Source organism: Bos indicus, chromosome 14, assembly GCF_029378745.1.
Source record: "Bos indicus isolate NIAB-ARS_2022 breed Sahiwal x Tharparkar chromosome 14, NIAB-ARS_B.indTharparkar_mat_pri_1.0, whole genome shotgun sequence".
In the NCBI taxonomy this organism is placed as follows: Eukaryota; Metazoa; Chordata; class Mammalia; order Artiodactyla; family Bovidae; genus Bos; species Bos indicus.
The window spans coordinates 35,136,223-35,157,624 of NC_091773.1; the positions used below are offsets into that span (position 1 = coordinate 35,136,223).

Genomic DNA, 21,402 nt, shown 5'->3' on the forward strand with positions numbered 1-21,402 from the left:
AAAAACTGAAAGCATTTCTTCTAAGATCAGAAATAAGAAAAGGATGTCCATTCTTACCACTATGATTCAACATAGTTTTAGAAATCCTAGCCACATCAATCAGAGAAGAAAAAGAAAAGGGATACAAATTGGACCAGAACACTACTAGAGCTCATCAATGAATTTGGTAAAGTTACAGAATACAAAGTACACAGAAATCTCTTGCATTCCTATATATTAGCAATGAGAAATCAGAAAAAGAAAACTAATTCAAAAAGATACACGCACCCCAGTGTTCACTGCAGCAATATTTACAATAGCCAGGACATGGAAGCGATCTAAATGTCCATCAACAGAGGAATGGATAAAGAAAATGTGGTACACATATACAATGGAATATTAGTCATAAAAAGAATTAAATAATGCTATTTGCAGCAACATGAATGCACCTTAGTGAAGGAAGTCGGACACAGAAAGACAAATACCATATCACTTAAATGTGGAATTTAAAAGAACAGTACAAATGAACTTATTTATAAAACAAAGTGTTACAGATGTAGAAAGCAAACTTATGGTTACCAAGGGATAAGGCAGGGGGAGAGATAAATTGGAATTGACATAAACACACTGCTGCTGCTAAGTCGCTTCAGTCGTGTCCAACTCTGTGCAACCCCATAGATGGCAGCCCACCAGGCTCCTCCATCCATGGGATTTTCCAGGCAAGAGTACTGGAGTGGGGTGCCACTGCCTTCTCCGATAAACACACTAATTATATATATATATATATATAAAGACCTACTGTTGCAAAGAGTTGGACACGACTGAAGCAACTGAGCATGCACATACAGCCCAGGGAACTCTACTCAACACTCTTAATGACCTACATGGGGATAGAATCTAACAAAGAGTGGATATATGTATAATTGATTTACTTTGCCGTACATGTGAAACTAATACAACATTGTAAATCAACTGTACTCCAATAAAAAAATTTTTTTAAGATCTTTTTAGAATAATGTTTTTTCAAAAACAAAGGTATCTCTAACCTTTTCTCTTTGAAGGAATGTTTTTTAATGATACAATTACAGAATTAGATCAAATTACTGATGAAACTCCTGGAATTGTATGGAAAAGAGAGCAATGGTGACAGAGCAGATTTTGAGCATAACAAAACAGGTAACTGGCAGAATACTTACTAGTTTTCAGTCCTGGGCTAAAAAAAAACCACTACATCTAGCAAAAGAACATTATTTAGGGAGATGAAAGACCTCTCTACAGGTAGGAGGCAAGAGTGTTGTACTAGATTTTTAAAAGGACACAGGAAACTAAGACACAAGCTAAATGGTTAAAACTGATTTAGAAGAAAAGCAAAATGTTTTGATCTTGCAAATCATTTTAGTACCCACTCTTGCGGCACTTCACTGTTTCACTGTCAGTTTTATTTAGTGATCTGAAATGCTTGTGAACCAAATTATAAACTAGAATTAATGACTTATTTAAAAAATTTTAATCATGAGTATAAAATGGGGAGAACACTTAACACGGTTCTATATACCTCCCCAAAGGAATAAACATTGCACACTATAACAATTTTTTAAAAGCATTAAAATTATTTTTTGTAAATCAAATCATATTTAAGATATCTAAGTGAAGTTTATAATTTGAAGGAACTTTGTGCTGAATCTCGAAGATATAATTGGCTTCATATCTTAGTTTGGTAGCTTTCAAGCAGTGTGATCTTGGCCAAAGTATTCACCTTCCTGTGACATCTGAATCACAGGTGCAATTTTTAGGAATCTGAATATTTCTGAAAAATCTGTACAATTTACAAACACACATAAAGATCTTACAACTCCAGGCTACAGTTGCATTAGAGTTTCCAAGCTGGTAGGTCTCAAAGTGCAGAGTTCCTTTGTAGCAGAGTACTGCACTGATCACAAACACTTATCCCAAGAAGCTAAAACAAAGTTGAAGCTACAACTTCTTATTCACGGTCAAACAATTTAAAGAGGATGTTCTTTGTAAGCAGTTGTCTATTTTTTTTTTTTTTGGTACAGGTGTGTGTGTTTGTCCTGAATAAAAAGAATAGTTATGTCCAAGGGATAAACACTGGAAACAATTTTAACTGCTCTTCAGAGGGAACAAATACTCTCAGTACTGTTTCTACTTTCAATTCTAACATCAAACCAGTAATTCCTTTTCTTTTTCCATGTTGTGTTCACCTACAGAAATATCTAAGAAAAAAAACTTCTCATAAAGGCTTAGGAAGAAACTGGTCTACAGAATCCTTGATTGGGGACCAAAGACTTGACTTGTGTCTTTTCTTTTCTTTTTTTTTTTTCATATTAAGTCATCACTTACATAAACATTCTTCTGTCTACCACAAGCCAGAAAGCCACATTTTGGCTTCTCTTTAAAATATTTTGCTGAATACCAGATGGAGAAGGACCAGCCTGGAGGGCACATTCACACCTTGGCCCTGGGCCATCCTGGCATGCAATTCTGCTCTTCAATTCTATGATGCTCAGAGGTGCAAAACTATTCCATGTTCCCATTGCCACTAGGAGGTCCAGTCTAGAAATGGCAGGGGATTACAGAGGCTTCCTTAAGAAAAAGACTTGAGTCTGGATTTGCACCAAATATTCTCTTTAACTCTCCAGGGTTGAGTTTTGGGCACTTTATTTAGTCTGGGAAAGATTTCTTTTTATGAAGACAGCCCAAAGGGCTAACAGATGTAGCTAATGACAATGGCCATTGGTGAAGCTGGAATGCAGAGTGAGTGCTTAGATGGCAAAAACTGCTTAGAATCAAGTTTTTTAAAAGTGTGGGTGGGTTTCCACCAGTGCTGATCACACTTGGGAAACTGTAATCCTGGGAATATGGTGTATCTATGAATATAAGAGAAATAATCTATTATTTATAGAATTAGGGTCAGTTTCTATGCTTTGATGGGCTTTCCTGGTGGCTCAGATGGTAAAGAATCAGCCTGCAATGCAGGAGACGTGGGTTCAATCCTTGGGTTAGGAAGATCCCCTGGAGAAGGTCATAGCAACCCACTCCAATATTTTTGCTTGGAGAATTCCACAGAAGAGCCTGGCAGACTACAGTCCATGGGGTCACAAGGAGTCAGACATAACTAAGCGACTTACACTTTCTATGCTTTTACTGGAATTCAGGGTTACTGAAGGTGAATTTACCATTCTTGGACTCTATAAAGAGGCTGGCCATGTGCCATACTGCATCTATGGTGTGGTGCCATTTCTGGGATATACTGGAATATGCCAGAAGAGCTTTCCTCCTTTATGGAAATATACTGTGTCATTTCTATGAATGAGGGTGTGGGCAAGAGATGAAAAAATTATCCTATTGGTTAATCTCAAAATATTTAATGCTCTTCAATTTAAGAAATATTAGAGCACGACTGTGCCAAGATTTAGGGAGTTGTGAAAAAGAAATGAAGACTGAGGGCCAAACAAAAATCAATCAAAATATAAGATTCCTACCTCTCAGGAGCTCATACTTAACTGCTGAGTCAGGCACATACACAAATAGTTAATAATAATGGCTGCCACTTGTTGCATACTTCATAGTTATCAGACCCTGTCTTATATCTTAACAACTTATTTACCAGAGACATATCAATATATCTCTTGTTACTTGAATGTTATTGACCAGAGTGTTTCAAAATATTCACTGATGTAACAAACTGCCACAGCTGCTAGTTTCTGCAAAAGTCCCACAGTCCATAATGCGTTAACTAAATCTAAACCTTGAAATAGCCCAACGAGCTAGGTGCTGCTACTGTCCCTATGTATAGATAAAGAGAGAGAAGGGTAAAGTAACCTGTTCAGAGCTGGTAAATGACAGAGCTGCAATTCAAAAGCAGGGCTGTCTGGCTCAAGAATCCAAGTTATTTCCCATAGCTTCTCCAATTAAGGACTTTCCTGGTGGCTCAGATGGTATAGAGTCTTCCTGCAATGCTGGAGACTTGGATTTGATCCCTGGGTCAGGAAGATCCCCTGGAGAAGGGAATGGCTACCCACTCCAGTATTCTTGCCTGGAGAACTCCACAGACAGAGGAGCCTGGTGGGCCTACAGTCCATGGGGTTGCAAAGAGTCGGACATGACTGAGTGACTAATACTTTCACTTTTTTCGCTTTCTCCAATTATAGAATAAGTGGTGCTACTTATAACTGAGTTCTTACAAACAAGAGAAACAGAAAAGGTGGTATATAAACTGGATTTTGAAAAATGAGGAAGACAGTGACATTTGGGCCCTGGGGAAAGCAGGGAGGAGGTCCTGGGCGTGGCCAGAGAAAGGTAAGCAGACCAATATGCCTACAGCTTAAGATGCAAGAATGGAGGAGACTGAAAAGTAGGTTGTTACTAGATGGTGTAGACCCTGAATGCCTGGCTAAGGAATGTGGTCCCCTCTCCTTCCCCCTTTTTAAAATGTGATGAAGGACATTCATGAGAAAGCTTTTGCTAAAGGAAATGACAGGATTATCCTTGCAGGGATGCAGAAAAATAGAAATGTGATGGGTAAACTGGATCAAGAGAGCTAACAGGTGGGTCTGCTTCCTTCCTCCTCTCTGCATATCCCCAAAGGGGTGATTCACTGACCCTGTGATCAAAAGAAGGTGCTCTACTCTAGGGAAGAAGAGTTCTGCATCCTAGCTCTGATCAGCTGGTAGCGTCTTTCTGAACTGATGTTTAGAAGGTTCTCTGAATTGATGTTTAGAAGGTTCGTGGGCTGCATCCAGGCTTAGGTAACAAAGGTTTAATCACCAGGTGATGTCTGCCGTGGGTGCAGAGAGGGGCATGCTGGCGTTAGCAGGCATGTATGCTGTCTCTATTCCAGGTGACAGATGCAGAGCTAAGCCTCCTTTTCTGTTCCCCAAGTCCACATTCTGTGAAGATGAACCATCCATGACCCCTGAGCTTGTGAATATCCCTCTTCAAAAAGATTATTTCAATAATGATTTAATTCTACTCTGCCCTTGATCAGTGCTTACAGTTCTGAACGCATTCACAATCTGTTTCAGAGGAATGTAATGTGTTTAAATGATCCAGCTCAGGATTTTGAGGACTAAGAAAAATTAAAGGGCACAAGAAACACCAATGAGGAACACTCACCTTTTTTGCCCCTTGTTCCTCTTCCACACCATCTCCTATGACAACATACACCACTTTTCTTCCAAACCTCTGAATTATTCTCTCAAAACAGCTTTCCTTTCCTAATGAACGAAAGTAAATTACAAAAAAATGTAAACTTTGGGTAAGTCAGCACTCTAGGACTTAAACTTTTTATATAAAATGCTGTCTTTATGCTTCTGACCCAACTCTATCATACTTGTGTGAACTAGGAAAAGCATGCTTTTACATGCCATTTGGGGAGGATGCAGAACAGCACAATACAGCAAAAACCATAAATGAATAATTACCCATGTGGTATCCTGTCCCTGGGAAATTGACAGTTTTAGTACTTTTTCCTCCAAGACACATTTATTAAAAAGTAGGATCTAGTCATTTAAAGTATAAATTTGGTAGAAAAAGTATTGTTTTGTAGTAGTACTTTGCCCCCTCTGAGCTGAGACTAAAAATCATGCCATTCTGCCAATATATTTTAACTTGATTTAAAAAACATTTCATGATCTATCAAACACTGAATCTAATATCTGATTGAAAGGCTATTGAGAAGGATGAACAAAACTGAAGGATTGGTTTTGTTACGGCAAGAGAAATCAAACACCGGACTTAGTTTATCCCTTCATTTTCAGGTTGGAATACTTCTTTGAATGAAAGACACTTCCAAGGCCAAATGTGTTGACTGGAAATATTCTTGGAAAACTGTTTCTAAAATGAATGTCATGTAATTTGGGGCCTTACCAGAGCATGCTTGCCTGACCCAGGCATCTAATGTTCAGTAAAGTACTTTCCTAGAGGAAAAGCAGGATAAAGGTAACAGGATACCTTTATCTGTCTATTATCTTTCCCACGTCAAGACTTAGTTTGGGCTCCAGTGGCAGCTACGCTGTCAGCACATCCCTGTGGTTAATGCAGTCATTGTTGCTTTGCAGAACAGGAACTGGGGTTCCAAGTCCAGGGCTGCCAATAAGGTCATTTTAATGGACAATGGGACAGTTTATAGTTTTCAGATGTGAATGGCTGAGCGGGACCTGTACCTCTTTCAAATAAGGATCAGATATACACACGAACAAATTGCTTGTTTGCTTAAACAAATGTCTGCTTTATATTTGTATTTTGCACTAAAATCTCTAGTTTGCATCTGACAGAATGAAATGGAGCCAGCCTTATTCAAAGATGTCATTTCAATGCTTCTGTAGTTGCTCACTAACCTGTGAAATATTAAATCACTTTGAGAAACAAATACAAAGGCTGGTTTTCACTGCAAAAAAATATACAACCGAACACTTGGATGTCATGAAACTTTCTTTTCCCCCTTAGAGCGAAATGTTTGCATGTTTTTGTAAAGTTTCCTCTTCACGGGAAAAGGAAGGTAAACTTAATGTGACTTTAAAATAAAGCTGTGATGGACAAATTCTCACCCAAATACTATCTTCCTAATAAGGTTCATTGTGAATACACAATAAGAATTAATAAACTGAAGCTCACATTTAGAGATTAATTTGAGGTCTTACATGGAATTTTGATTTTGATGAATCCATTTTGTCTGAAAGAACATCACAGCTCTCTGCTGAATGACAGACCAGTCCCTTTCCTTTTCTGATTTTGCCATTTTGCCTACAGGAAAACATCCCTGGTTTTTCTGCACTGATCCCCATGTTACAATCTCATTTGATGGCAAGATGAGCAGTAATTAATAGGAGTTTCAATCTCTATTTTTATTACTAAAAAAAAAAAAAAAAATCACAGGAACATGATTCTACCACTGGTTTTGAGATCATTTCTACCACTGTACAGTATTTAAATTGAATTTTTATTCTATATTGAAAAAAATTCCAATATTGCAAACAATATGTCCATTAAAAATACTTTCTTGTTATTATAATTTCCTATTATCCTCACATTTTCAGATTATTTGAGATTAAACTTCAACTTGCAGAACATGTAATATACTACTATTCCTTTCCTTCCAGGAAGTTAAGTACTATCTCTTGTATATTATATGCTTATTTGGAATATGTTCTTTCTTTCATGTGCCAATAAAACCTTATCTTGGATCCCTGTTCACAAAACATGATTTCTCTTAACTGATACAGATAAAGACCTGAGTTAATGGAAATTGATTACTAATTTATCTGAGAACATGTAAAAATTCTGGATTATATCAGGCTACTAGGAATTCTTTGTTTTATAAGGGTCTTCTAGTTTTCTGTTCTTGGCCTTTCTCAGGAGGCAGCAGTCATTCTCAAACTCCAACTATTTCCAACTTTATAGGGTTATTTGAATATCCTACAGGTTCTTCAAACTCACATAAGCAGGATCAAACTCTTATTTTTGTCATCAAATCTGATTTCCCCATCAGCTAATAGTGTCATTACTTATCCAGTTGCCTAAGAGAAACCTCTATTGTCAGCCTTCTTCTGAATAAACAACCATATATTCATCCATTTCATTCAACATTGAGTACCTACTATGTGCTAGGCCCTATGGCTACAATGATGAATGACCCAGACAGACTCAGTTATCAAGGAGACTATGAACAAATAACTAAACACGTAATTTTTTAGTGATAGTTTAGTAAATTCTTTGAAGAGAAGAACAAATCAGAGATAGTCTGTTTTGCCCCTTTTTCTTCAGCCAGAAACAACCTTCTTCCCACTTACCAGGACACTCATCCTCCGTCCCTAGGACTCAATTATATAACATTCACCTCATCATAGCAACATATAAGGCCACTTAAAACCCAAATCTACCTTGCCAGCTACCCATGAATACTGCATATTAATCACCCAGGAAAACTCACAACTCCCTCAGCAGGGAATACATTTTCATTTCTCTGTTGCTTTGTTCTCACTAGCCATCTGCCTATAAAAACTGCCTATAAATAAACTCTTATATACCCTTCTATACCCAGCTCAAATGTCAGACCTTCCCTTTAACTTTCACTGACACTTGCCCTTCTGCCTCCTTCTGAGTGGGACTGAATGCTCCCCCAATGAAGTGCACACTGGGCACTTACTGGTAGGATCCCTCAGCGTGTGGAATGGTCTGCTGGACCTTAGACTCAGAGATCTACTCTAATCCTCAACTTTACTAGCTATTAACTTAAACTGACTTACTTATATCTCTGAGATTTAGCTTCCTCAGTTGTAAAATGAAAAGGTTGCAAAGATGGACTTTAATATGTAAAATGTTTAGTACGATTCTGGGCACCTAGTAAATACTTGATAAATGTTCATTTATATACCACTGAATACTTTGTCATACTATAGTTATTTTGTTGTCTGTTTCCTCTGTTAGTGAATTCCCTAAGAACAAGAGCCATGTCTTCTTTTAATTCCTACTTTTGTTTTGTCTTGCTTGATATTTTAAGTAAATTTCACAGTAATCTTTCCTAACTACATTTTCTTTTTGCAAGAATCTAATTTTTTGATCCCCATAACAAAAATGAGAACTTAATCATTTACACATGTTAAAGCAAAAAAAAAAAAAAAGTTCCAGTAATAATAATATATTGGAGTTGCCCAATTAAAGCTGCTATTAGTTATTTCTGCTTTGTATGTTTCTATATAACTACTTGTTTTAGCTTATAAAATAATTTTTGTTGATGCTACCTAAGAGAATAAAAATCAGATAATAATCTAAAAATGATGCTAAGTTGACGGTAGTAAAATGCATAAGTTTTAATGTCAGCCAGTGAAGTAAAAATTTCTGAGTTCAGCTACATGGATTATGCTTTATATTTCTCTTCACATCTAAAGGCAATTTTGACAATAAACTTGGTTTAAACATTATTCTAGTTTTCTGACATTTAGAATCCTGTAAATAAAATCCTATTTATTGCCTTTTGTTTTTACTAGCCTGAAAGCAAAAGGTTGACTGTTATATAAATGATTAAAAAGTAGCTTACCTATTTTAGTTGCACTGTAAATATTTTCTATTGGAAATACAATTCCTAAACCATATAGCAAGACTTTCGCCAACGCTGGGATAAGCTGAGTAGTTGTTACTAAAATATTCACACAGTTCGTTCTATGAGAACAGAAAGAAAAAAAAGACAGTTGAAAAATAAGTCTCCACAACGAACAAGCAAAGCCTGTCTTCAGGCAGAGGCCCTACGAAGTGACTTGGGGACAACTTACCGGGAGTGAATGAGCGTGAGGGCTTTCAGAGCCAGTGTCAACCAGGAGTCTGTCAGGGCTTCAATTTCAGCCCTTAGCTGCAACCAGGCTTCCCTCTTGGCTGGACCAAGCAGACCTGTGGATTTAAAAGCAAAGGAACTACTTCCTTACCAACGAGTTTTGCCAACTTTATAAACAATAAACATTTAAAACTACTCTAATACCTCCCTCAAGCTTTACGTGTACTAAGCAATTTTTTCACATACCATTCAACAAATATTTAGTACTGTAGGGGACATCTATTGTTTCTGCATCCCCGACATCCCTTTTTCTAGTTATAGAAGTCCTCTCTTCTATTGAGGGAGCCTACTCACCCCTATTCCTCCAACTGAATAATTTGGGCAGAGACACAACACTATCGTCTGGCTCCCAGAACAGGCATATGACCTTGTCTTGGCCGCTGAAAGTGTCTGGAACGTTTTTGTTGAATCTATTGGGAAAGATGTTTCTCCACCCCATGGAGGTGCTGGACTGGTTGAATAGAAGCCTGGGTCTACTGGTGATCACTTTTGCCACCTTTCAGGAAGGACTGACCCCAAAGGAAATCACAGGCCAAGGATTACTGATTGCATCACCAGGGCATCTGAATTTAGCCATGCTAGAAACCAACACCCACCCTTAAACTTTTCATTGTGTGTTAGTTGCTCAGTCGTGTCTGACTCTCTGCAACCCCATGGACTATAGCAGCCCACCAGGCTCCTCGGTCCATGGAACTCTCCAGGCCAGAATACTGGAGTGGGTTGCCATTCCCGTCTCCAGGGGATGTTCCCAACCCAGGGATTGAACCCAGGTCTCCTGCATTGCAGGTAGATTCTTTATCATCTGAGCCACCAGGGAGGTCAATATATTCCTTTTCGTACCAAAGTCCTTTTGAAACACAATCAAAAGATGAACTAATACAAACATCTACCTGCGAAGGATGCTTTATGATTCATCTTAAGTCCTCTAGGCAAGAAGTCAAGAAACGTACTCTAGTAAGTTTACTAACTCACACCACTGGCCAGGGCAGCTGGCTCTAAGTCTATTACTTCTCTCACTCAATCACAGCAGAATAATCACTGGTTAGATGAAACTACTCTCAGCAAAAGCTGTTCTACCCCCAAAAATGTTATGTAAATGTGTGATGCTCTGAGTATTTTATTGAGACTGTCTTAAGCAACCCAGCAAGCTACTGGTGATAGTCACTTGCCTCCAACATTATTTTTGTAGGTATTGTAGATCTCTTTTACTCGTCTGTAGCGGAAGGCCAACTTTCTCATCCAGTCTACACCGCCCCGCACACCGGTTGCCAAGCATAAATTAGCACTGGTTGCTGCAGCAGGAAAGCCATCTGTTCCAAAGTTATATGTGCTATTTAGATGCAAGAAAAGCCCAAAGTTAACCAAAGAGAAAGTTCATCTTAATGAGCTGAGCAATTAAACCATAACATCCCGATCACGGGCTCACCTTAGGTCTTGTCCATTGTCATCGGAAGAGACATCGTCTATATGAACTTGGTCACATTCCTAAAACACAATTAAAATTGATACATGTTAATTTTGAAAAAGCATCTACATTTTTTGGGGGAAAAACCATACACAGCTATTTAAAAAAAACAACCACCACCAAACACTGAAATTGGTAGTGTTTGCCAACCACGTCAATCAGTAGGTGGCAGTCTTGTTAAATTGACATTTTTACCTACTTTGGGTCCTTTTTCAATGTAAGAAAGGAGCAATGTCAATACGGACTACTGTTACTCAGGTTCAGAAAACACATTTTTGTGTTTAGAAAGGAAAGTGATCGAAAACAATTAGCATATGTGTTCCATAAACCTCAGGTACCTGAAGACATCACACTGCTCTGAGCTGATTCAGTCAATGCCGAAGTGTAACTGAAACCAGACATTTCGGTAAATCTAACATGCTAGAAAAATTAAACCTGATGCTAACTGCCAATGAAATTATGACCTTTGATTGCTGTTGAGCCACACACCAACACAGCCTGAGGCCAGCGTGGAGCCCAGACCAGAAAATCTGTTACTAGTTTGCCATTGATTTGAGAGATGTGAGTTTTATTTTGCTCGCGCACACACACGTGTGTGTGTGTGTGTGTGTGTAGGAAAAAAGCATGGGAGACTTCCCAATCTAAAAAAAATTAACCATGATGTTTTTCTTTTACTTTTTTCAAAAAACTTTTTTTTAACTGTTTTTCTGTTATTACATTTTCATTTTAAATAGTGGATTTATGAGTTGATTATAAAATGATTGGAACAGACCTGATTTTAAAATGCCACACCATGCATAAACTGTTTAGAATAGGGGGTGTAATTGTGGGTTAAAGCCCAGTCAGACGGGTTCACACTGATACACCTGTTCACATGTAAGCACTCCTACATCTCACTGCTGTGCCCCGGCCTCCAGCATCTTTGTGGGAAGAGCAACACTCAATAAACATTTGCTGAACAAATGAAGGCAAACTATAATTTGGAGACATGGTCTCTAGTTCAGAAACAAGTAATACACACTTGGCATGTTTTAATATTTTAGCCATGATTCTTCTCTTGGCAGTCAGCCTCCAAATACCACAGTGGCCTTTCTGACACTTATTTCCATTAAAAGTTTTAGTGAAAAAAATCTTATAAGAAATCGGCAGGCGTGCATCTTGTATTTTATAAGGTTCTTTGGACTAAAGCTCTAGCCATCCTTCCCATAGAGTTCACCTCATCAAATCTATCCTATCCCTCTAGTGCTTGACATTCAATGTGTAACAAAGATGCCAGAGATAAAGCACCCTAGGAACAGAAGGTGGATTTTTATGTTGCCGGTTCCTTCTGCACAAATTCTTTCTCTCCACGGATTTGTGAGGAAGGGAGCAGGAGATAGAAGTGGAAAGAAACTCAAACCAGCTGTTGCTTAACAGAATTAAAATCCTGACCCCAACCTCTTCCTTCTAAAGCATCTATTTTCCAGGCAACCCTCTCCCAGCAAGCCGCAAGTTCCAAGGAGGAAAAAGGCTTTGACCTTGTAACCCTTCCCTGCTCTCCTGAGGTCCATAACCCCAGATAGGAAAAAAAAAAAAAAAGGAATAAAAGTCTAGGAGGCCTCGCAGGCAGGACTGTGAATTTAACATTTTAAAAACAGGTCATTCCTGCAAAACATGATGGGAAATTTCTTTTGAGTTATTATACATAATTTGGAGGGTGAAAGATGAATGATAGTTGTGTTTTTCAACAACATACTTATTCTGGGTTTAAAGAATTACTGAATCGTGACTTTCTACCATCTAGCCATTCATCTAGACAGAAATACAAAAATGCTGTTGGTACACGACTCTGTTAGGGTGTGTGGTTAGTTAAAACACAAACAAATTCGAAAAAGGGTACTCCCGCAAACAAACAGAACCCCCCAAAGCCTCAGTGCTGTTAATGCAGGATTTTTCTTTCTGGGGAGAAAGAACAGAGAGAGGGAGGAAGTTGAGGAATTAGAAGAGGAAAAGATGTGTGTAAAAGAATTGAATTTAAGGAATCAAAGCTGACCCAAAGTTACCCGGTTAATTCTAGGGGTGGGAAGAATGCTTTGGAAAAACAGGGTGTTAAGAGGCTTTTCTTAAGCTAATGCAGCTGTAAATCTCCATTACTAACAGAGCAGCCTTATCTTCTAATGACTGTTGATGACTCTACCACGGCTATTGTCTGCCCGAATCCTGTATTTGTTTTCTCCTGCCAGCTTTCCTTAAGGCTTTTTGTTCCCAGGCTGGGCCCTCATTTGAAGTACTGTTCACTATCTTGGTTTACTCTAATTAAGGGTCAACTGCTCCCAGCCCAAACTCACTTCACAATGATCTGATTAAAGCAAAGTTTGGTGTGACAGCAACCACAAAACCCTGCTGTTTAGCAGGAGAATTTCTTTTTAAACTTATTCTCTATTGGAGTATAATCAATTAACAATGTTTTGATAGTCTCAGGTGGACAGCAAGAGGAATCAGCCATACATATACCTTAGCCAGAGAATTTCTGTAGAATGATTTTAATCAAATGAGATAACTAATGAGAATGTACTCAGGGAACTCTACTCAGTGCTCTGTGGTGACCTAAATAGGAAGGAAATCCAAAAGCAGAGGAGATATACATATTCCTGATTTACTTTGCTGTACAGCAGAAACTAATACAACACTGTAAAGCAACTATACTCCAACAAAAATTAATTAAAAAATAGATTAAAAAATCAAGAGCATTTTTAAAGGGCCTAGTTGGCGCTTAGAAATTAAAACATCATTAAAGTGTCTATGTAAAATATGTTTTTGGAATGAGCTCTCAGTTTACTTAACAATAGACAAGTAGTCTTGCACAAACTTGCAATTGATAACATGACTTGGCGACTGAACAACAATACGAAAGATGATAAGTCACTATTATGAGTTTACAAATAATGGCATAAATGTCTTGGAAAATAAGCTGTGTATTTAAAAAAGTTTTTTTTTTTTTAATGAGAAACTATAATATTACTATTTTGATGCTTACCCATACAAAACTAATTCCTCAAAGAATGGAGACCATTAAGATACTGAAATATCATTTCATTTCTCAGCTGAGCCCTGTAATGTGTGAACTTGTACTTAGTGTTAAATTAGAAAACTGCAGTTCCCTGCATTCTGATATCCTGAAATTGTCTCCTCCATGGTGATGAGGCTTCCCTTCTTTCACCTTTCAGAAGCCATCCAGCTTTTTGCCTGTTTTCCTAAGAGCCTAATTTGAGGTTTCCATTTTTGCTTTCTGAATTTGGTTGCTTTTCATTCGCAAATCTATTCTGAACCCAGACAATTAGGTAATGAACAGAGGGACAGGAGAAGAAATGAAACCAATGAAACAGCAGCAGCAGCCAAGTTTAAAGCCCCATTGCAAGAGTCTATAGACACAGAAGACGGTAATGGAAGCCTTCTATATTTTCAGGTGCCAAAGTCTATGCCTACAAACCCTAATTAGATGCTTAATACACAGAGTGCAGAATATACATAATTCCATGAGAAAATACATTTTTATTCCCAAAAGACTGAATGTGCTGAAAATGTAATTGAAATAAATTTCCAAAAAGTATGCAATAAGATTTTAAGGAATTCAAGCCATTACCGAATCCAAGTCTTGGGGCAGCATCCACATAGGGGCCTCCCATGGCCAGTTCAACCAATTTAGTGTTAATTAATTAATTGGTCATGCATTATTCTGGCCTGGTCAGGCTTGAGATACCTAAGGGACCCCAAACACACATGGGTGTCAGGCTTGGGGTCTCATGTAGGTGTGTGAAGTAGTCATTTCCTTGTCTCCTGATAGACTTTGCATTCAACATGGATCCAAACTGGCTAATGGGTGCTTTGGGTTAGAAAGGTGATCATTTATTTATTATTGTGTCTGATTATTTATCAAGGAATACCTGTTCTGGGTATTGCTGTAGATGCTAATGACACACCACTTAACACAAAAAATCCTTACCATCTTGGAACTAACATTCCAGTTGGGAGAGACATCCAAACAAGAAAACATGCAACATGTACAATCTGTACAAGTGCTAAGGAGAAGCAATACGGCAGGCAAGGGGAATATGCAACGCTGTGGGAGTGTCTAGGGAAACAGCTTTGCAGGGCAAGGAGAGAGCAAGTGTAAAGGCCCTGAGGCCGAAGGCGAAGAGTTGCATGGACCAGCAGGTGACAGGGACTGACAATGCTGGTCCTCTACTTCTGAATGGCTGTAGTATGAGGGTGGGGAAGGTGACCTTTTGGAGGCCAGCCATCCTTCTCTCTAGAAAACACCCCACAGATGCAAAGGGACTCTGTGCAGTTAATCAACAGGTCTCAGAGGTAGGAAGGAAAGATCTTAAACAGTTTCTTTCAACCCCCAAACTACAGATACGAGAACTGATGTGGGGCTGGAAAGGGATCAAGAGATAAGCAGAGAACTATTTGTTGTTCATGGCTTTCCAAAGGGATGTCAAAATCAATGTTTTTGTATAAAGGTTTACATCATGTCATGTCAATACTACAGGAGTATATAATTAACATTTTTATTTAACCAGTTTTAACATATACCCACATCCCTCAAAGAGCTTCTAAGAGTCAAGCCAGTGCTAGGCAAAGTTGTGGTTTATCCTTACTAGGTAAATTTCATAATTATTACTGAATTAGACATTGCTAACATATTGGGCCCACTGTTCCCACGGTGAGCTCAGTCCCTCCCTTTCCATAAGTCCTAAAGCACCAGGAATACACCGCCCACTGACACTGGATTACAAAGGTATCCTGTCTTGACAGTCTATATCCCGTGAAGAATGGATTTTTCCTTCCCTTGAAGGGATGGCTAACAACTCCAAAAGAGCTGTTTTCTATATTTGTGTGGTGGTAAAGAACTCCACGGGTTTTGGAGGAGACATGAGAGAGGCGATTTTGTTCCCTGGGTTGGGAAGATTCCCTGGAGAAGGGCATGGCAACCCACTCCAGTATTCTTGCCTGGAGGATCCCATGGACAGAAGAGCCTGGCGGGCTAGGCCATAGGGTCACAGAGAGTCAGACATGACTGAAGTGACTTAGCACACCTGCAGAGGCAGGCCCATGGTTGCTTCTACTCACACAGACTCCTATTTCTTGTTGAGCTGAATTACTGATACTTACTTATGTTGAACACAAAATAGTATTTAATGTTACAGCCTATTTTACGGCTGCAAATAAGTGAAGACTCAGAAAAACTAAGTAACCTCAGTGCTGAGACACTATACAGGCCTTTGATCCCCAAGCACTATTTCTCCCGAGGATCCCTGGATTTTGCACAATTTAGACAACGGCCCACTCCACAACCTAGGCCCCTGCTGGCTTGTCAGTTGTTTAATGTTTATGGAATTCCTGCTCTAGGATGTATCCTCACCTCTGTCTGCCCCATGCCCACCTGGGGGTCCAGCATTTGTCACCACTTCTGGCCCAGAGCTCGGAGGTTCAAGTTCCATCCTGCAGTTCAAGCCCCACCCCTTCATCTCTCCACCTGGCCTCCAAATGATTGGCACTTCAGAGAGAAATTATCCCAGGAGGAAAGCCATCATGGAAACTCGGTCTTTACAAGGGTGGAGGGGACAGAGCGCAAGGGTAGATGAGAGCATAGGTATTAGCATGACTTTGTCACGTGTCCTACTAGAAGGCTCGAAGCCTAGGAACAAGGACTCGGTCACAGTCACAGTCGAGTTGAATGAGGGCAGGTGGCAACGACCAGGGAAGCATGATGCTGAGTCCACAGGCACTGGCCTGCAGGCTCTGTTGTACCTGAAACGGCTCCTGTGAGCAAGCATCCTTCAGATAAACACCACAAACCCAACACCCAAAGTTCAGCCTTGTCTGGCTTCCCTTTATGTTCCATGGCTTGTGCTTCTCACAGAGCAGTAAAATCAATAAAATCGGCAAGCTTCAGTGACTCTGGGCCCTCAGCTTACAGACATCTCAGCACTTGTGGGGCTGGATTATAAAATGCTGACATGCATGGCTGGGGAAAACTGCCAACCCATGAAGCAGCTGAATACCAGGTCCAGGGCTGGGAGCAGGAAGAAAGCCACAGGGGGTCCTATCTCACGGCCACGCAGCAAAGGCATGGTCTCCCTCAGAACTCTGGGTGCACTGTTATTCTGCCTTTTTGGTTCTTTCTGTCATTATTCTTGGCACTGCAACTCAAGCTGACCTTTTTCCGATCCATCATCATCTCTGGCCTTCCAGGGCTGGGCCACAGACATGTTCTTTTGGACTGAGCTCCGGGAATAACTCAGATTTTGTACAGGGGCTCATATGCAAAATATTAAGTTATGGCAGAATTTTTCTGCAAATATTTATTCTGCTTTGATACCGTAGTGGTTGGACTTTTCCCTCAAGCCTCTCACTTGTGCCATAATTATGTAAAAACACACCATGCCATTCACGTTCATTTAGGAAAATTAATGAAAAGAATTAAGACAGTTACAATGGGTCTTATTCTGTGTGCCAAACACAGTGACATCACAGTCAGGATGCTGAGGCGTTTACACCCCTGAACCTGACACTAGAAACATAAACTCCAAGTAAACCTGCAGGCTTTGCATAAACAGACTTGAAGACTTGGAGGCAGTCTGCACGTTATGAAAGGGAACAATATAAAAATGTTACAAACATGTCTTGGGAGAAGTTGAGTTATATAAGCCCAGATTCTGCTGACTGAAGCGATATTTGCTCCATTTTCCAAATTTACCATGAGAAAACGAACACCATACTGCCGACTAATTGTTTCAATACCTTCCTTTATGAAGTAAAAATGGAAAGAAAAAGCATCCCCAGAGAAGGAGCAATTTTCATTGGGTCTGTGCATCAGTGAGCCTACTGAGACTTGCTGGAGTTGGCCAGGGACACGGTGGCTGGGTTCTCTGTCCCCTTCTGTCATCAAGCAGTTACATCCACTGCTCTGACCTCTCCACCAAACAATAAGATAACTAGCTTGACACCTTAGACATCTGCAAGTTACCAGAACGTTTTCCTTTTATTCCTAAATATGAAAACTATAATATATGGAGTACAGGAGTATTTCTAGTGCTTTTAGAGACAACGCACTCAAATGGGTTTCCCAGGTGGCGCTAGTGGTGAAGAACCTGCCTGCTAATGCAGGAGACATAAGAGATGTGGGTTCAATCCCTGGGTCGGGAAGATCCCCCAGAGGAGGAAATGGCAACCCACTCCAGCATTCTTGCCTGGAGAGTTCCATGGACAGAGGAGCCTGGTGGGCTCCATGGGGTCACAGTCCAGGGGGTCACACAGAGTCGGACACGACTGAAGCGACTACCACACACGGCACACACTCACATCAGCTGTCTGGAAGGCAAGTGATCAACAGTGCTTTGAAAAATTAAAAGAAAAAACAAAAGATTCTCCCTGTGGCTCTGCTCACACTACCCTCTTTCTAATCAAAAATCCAAATTGTACAGATGGCATTACAGGGTGACCAGTATTTGAGTGACAGGTTTTTAAGGGAGTGATTTCCATGCGGCTTTTGGAAATAACTCCCGACTGCCTAGATAGCTGCATAATTTTGTTGGAAAAATAAGGTAAGATGGGTCAACCCTAGAGATTTTCTGTGACTTGGAAGTTCTATGGAGGGGGGAGGGGTGGTCCAGAAGCAAACTAATTGATGGCAAAGATGTGAAGAGTCCTGCTCCTAATTCACTGACAATTAGATTCAGCTCCTTGAGCTCTGTGGTAAAGAAATTCTGTCTGTATGGCATAGCACAGGGAACTGTATTCAATATCTTGCAACAACCTATAATGGAAGAGAATCTGAAAAAAATATATGTATAACTGAATCACTTTGATGTACACCTGAAACTAACACAACACTATAAATCAATGATATACTTTGCTTAAAACAGGAAAGAAAGAAATTCTGTCCGCTAGTAAATTTGCAGAAACCTGGATTTTACTGGGATATTTTGCTCTGCATAAAAGAGGCTGTTCAATTAGCGCGCTGTGTATTTAGACTCACTAATCTAAACAGTAAGTCTAAGTCATGTGCTTGTAGCGTGCTTCCTAAAGCTGTGTCCAGACCCGCACTACACTTTCAAATGGATGCAACGAAAAGTCACAGCACTGCTGTGCCCCTGTGCCTGTCACTGTGGACTGGTGGCATGCCTGTGGCACGGGCCACCTGGAAAGGAGGATGTGGGGGCCGCAGCTCTGTTACTCTGGCTCTCAGCAGCAGGACCTGTCATGTCTGTCTGGGGTGCACCTCGTGACCTGTGGATCGCCCTTGCTTTCCCACACAATGCTTCCTTGCAGAAGAAAAGGTTGCAGATTACCCATGGCTACAGCACAGGAGATGAAGAAAAAAGGGAGTTTTTGAAATCTGCCTCATTCTGTTAGACAGTTTGGGGAACACAAGTTAAGGAATTAAAATACAGCTGGACAAATTTATCTTTACATTCCCACTTTAAAACTATCTACTCAGCACAGCATCAGTGCCAACACGTGTTAATAAGTCAATATTCTGTTCTGTTTTGATAGGAACAGGATGACACAAATATAGAAGCCGATAGGGAAAAAAAAATAAAAACAATTTCAAATCTCAAACTAGGTAAGAGGAATTTTAACATCAATTTTTGAGATCTGGTAATAAGATGCAACTTGTAGAGACCTATGCTGTTTTTAATTATTGTTTCTTACTTACAGAAACAATATTTTAATGCATTTAAAGTTACAATATCCTGTAGGGATTATCTAAACAAAAGAGATATTTTTCTAGAATATCTCTAATACCTGTATTTGAAACCCAAGACTTGAATTACAGCAGTTTCAGCAAAGGCAAGACATTAGCTATTTCAATCTCATTCTGTTTAGCTGAATATTCATAAAACATTTAGAGGATAAAATCTTTACTGAAAAGTATGTGAAGATGGCATGTTAAAGCAGAAGATAAAGTGCTTATGCTATGTTTTCATATATGTACAAGGTTATACTAAATATTTAAGATCACTAAATAAAAATTATAGGGCTATCAAGCTTATTAAAGAATTAAAGAGAAGATGAGAACATGTTTTCAAATTTGTAATATTTTCTTATAGTATTAATTCCTTTAAAAATGTGCTCATTAAAAGTGAGATGGCATGATAATACCACCACAGCACACTTCTCCAAGAATCCCAAAGGAATTGCATGAAGCTGGTTTCTTCTTAGCAAGTGGTACCGTGTTAATAAATATGTCAGTTTCACTCTGCTTGGAGTTCCTTCTTTCTAACCATGAATACCTTCTTTACCACATGGTCATATTAAATATATTTGTCTTTATTCACACCCTCCACCTTACGGTGAGGAAAAGAAGGCTTACTAATCAAAGCCAGACAGAACTGAAAATAAGTTTTTAAAATGAAAAGGGCTTATCTGAAATTGTTCAACATTGTGTCTCTAAAAGTAATGGATTCATTTAATTGATAATTATGGCATGTTATTACATTTGATCAAATGATATCAACACATAATTTTCCTTTCTTTAAAAAAATACAGTAAATTTCAAAAATACAGTGAATAAAAAGCACCAAGTGAAAAGGTATATGGTGAATGCCTAATAATTTAATGCTATAAGATCCATCTTTTACTGATTATGTTTTGTGCAATAGCACAAAATACATTTCAGTGCATTCTGTACCCTTACCGCATGATACTATACACAGAAAGCTTTGGCCCAAATGTAATAGCTTCATTTATAGTTCAGCTAACATAAGAAGATATGGCATTTTACAAATCTGCAGAGAAATCAGTGAAAATGTTCAGTTCAGTTCAGTCGCTCAGTCGTGTCCGACTCTTTGCGACCCCATGAATCGCAGCACGCCAGGCCTCCCTGTCCATCACCATTTCCGGAGTTTGCCCACATGTTATGTTATATACCTTCAAATACAAAATAGGGTAGTGCATCAGTGTTTCATAATATGTCAAATTGTATTACATAGTTTTTTGTTAAAATATCATATTTTTAATTGTATCATGTAATTTAAAGTCAAGTAGTAAGATAAAACAGTAAAGGCTGACAATGTACAAAATAATAATTCAGAGCCTTGAAAAAAAGAAAACTCAGCACATGTCTAATATAAATGTCATTCTTTTGACTGTCAGGACTACTCTTAAGAATAAGCCTTTGATTTACTGCTGAACTGATTTCTCAGTTTTCAATGGGTTTGCCCATCATTTTGCAAACATAATTTGTCATTGGCCACAGTGTTCTTTGTAATTCCTGTTGCCTTTCTTTTAGATCTATTATTCCTGCTGAGAGTATCTACCAAAGAAGAATTTTTCATAGTGACACCAACTCTAGTCTTGCTGTGAATAATCACATTCTCATAAAAATCATTCTTTTTATTGCAAACTTGCTGCCAGAAGCACGGAAACATACTCAAACCAGGAAACCTTTTATCCTTTCCTGCAATCACTTTCTTTTAACTGTCACTGCCATTTGAAGAAAATCAATCACATACTAATTCATTCACCAAGCATTTAACTAGAAGTTTCTTTACATGGACTATTTCTGTTTTGATCATACATAAACCAATGAACTAAAGCTATAATATTAAGCTGGTCATAT

General features: G+C 39.0%; 1 protein-coding gene across 12 annotated transcripts in view; it reads right to left on the minus strand.

Annotated features, from left to right (window-relative positions):
* EYA1 (EYA transcriptional coactivator and phosphatase 1) overlaps nucleotides 1-21,402 on the minus strand; it is a 372,737-nt gene that overhangs the window by 7,704 nt on the left and 343,631 nt on the right. For all 12 annotated transcript variants that reach the window (XM_070802666.1, XM_070802676.1, XM_070802669.1 and 9 more), the window contains 5 exons: nucleotides 10,755-10,813; nucleotides 10,498-10,658; nucleotides 9,270-9,384; nucleotides 9,038-9,159; nucleotides 5,116-5,216 (listed from right to left, as the gene is read on the minus strand). In XM_070802666.1, coding sequence (XP_070658767.1) covers nucleotides 5,116-5,216; nucleotides 9,038-9,159; nucleotides 9,270-9,384; nucleotides 10,498-10,658; nucleotides 10,755-10,813 — 558 coding nt within the window. The remainder of the gene's footprint in view (nucleotides 1-5,115; nucleotides 5,217-9,037; nucleotides 9,160-9,269; nucleotides 9,385-10,497; nucleotides 10,659-10,754; nucleotides 10,814-21,402) is intronic.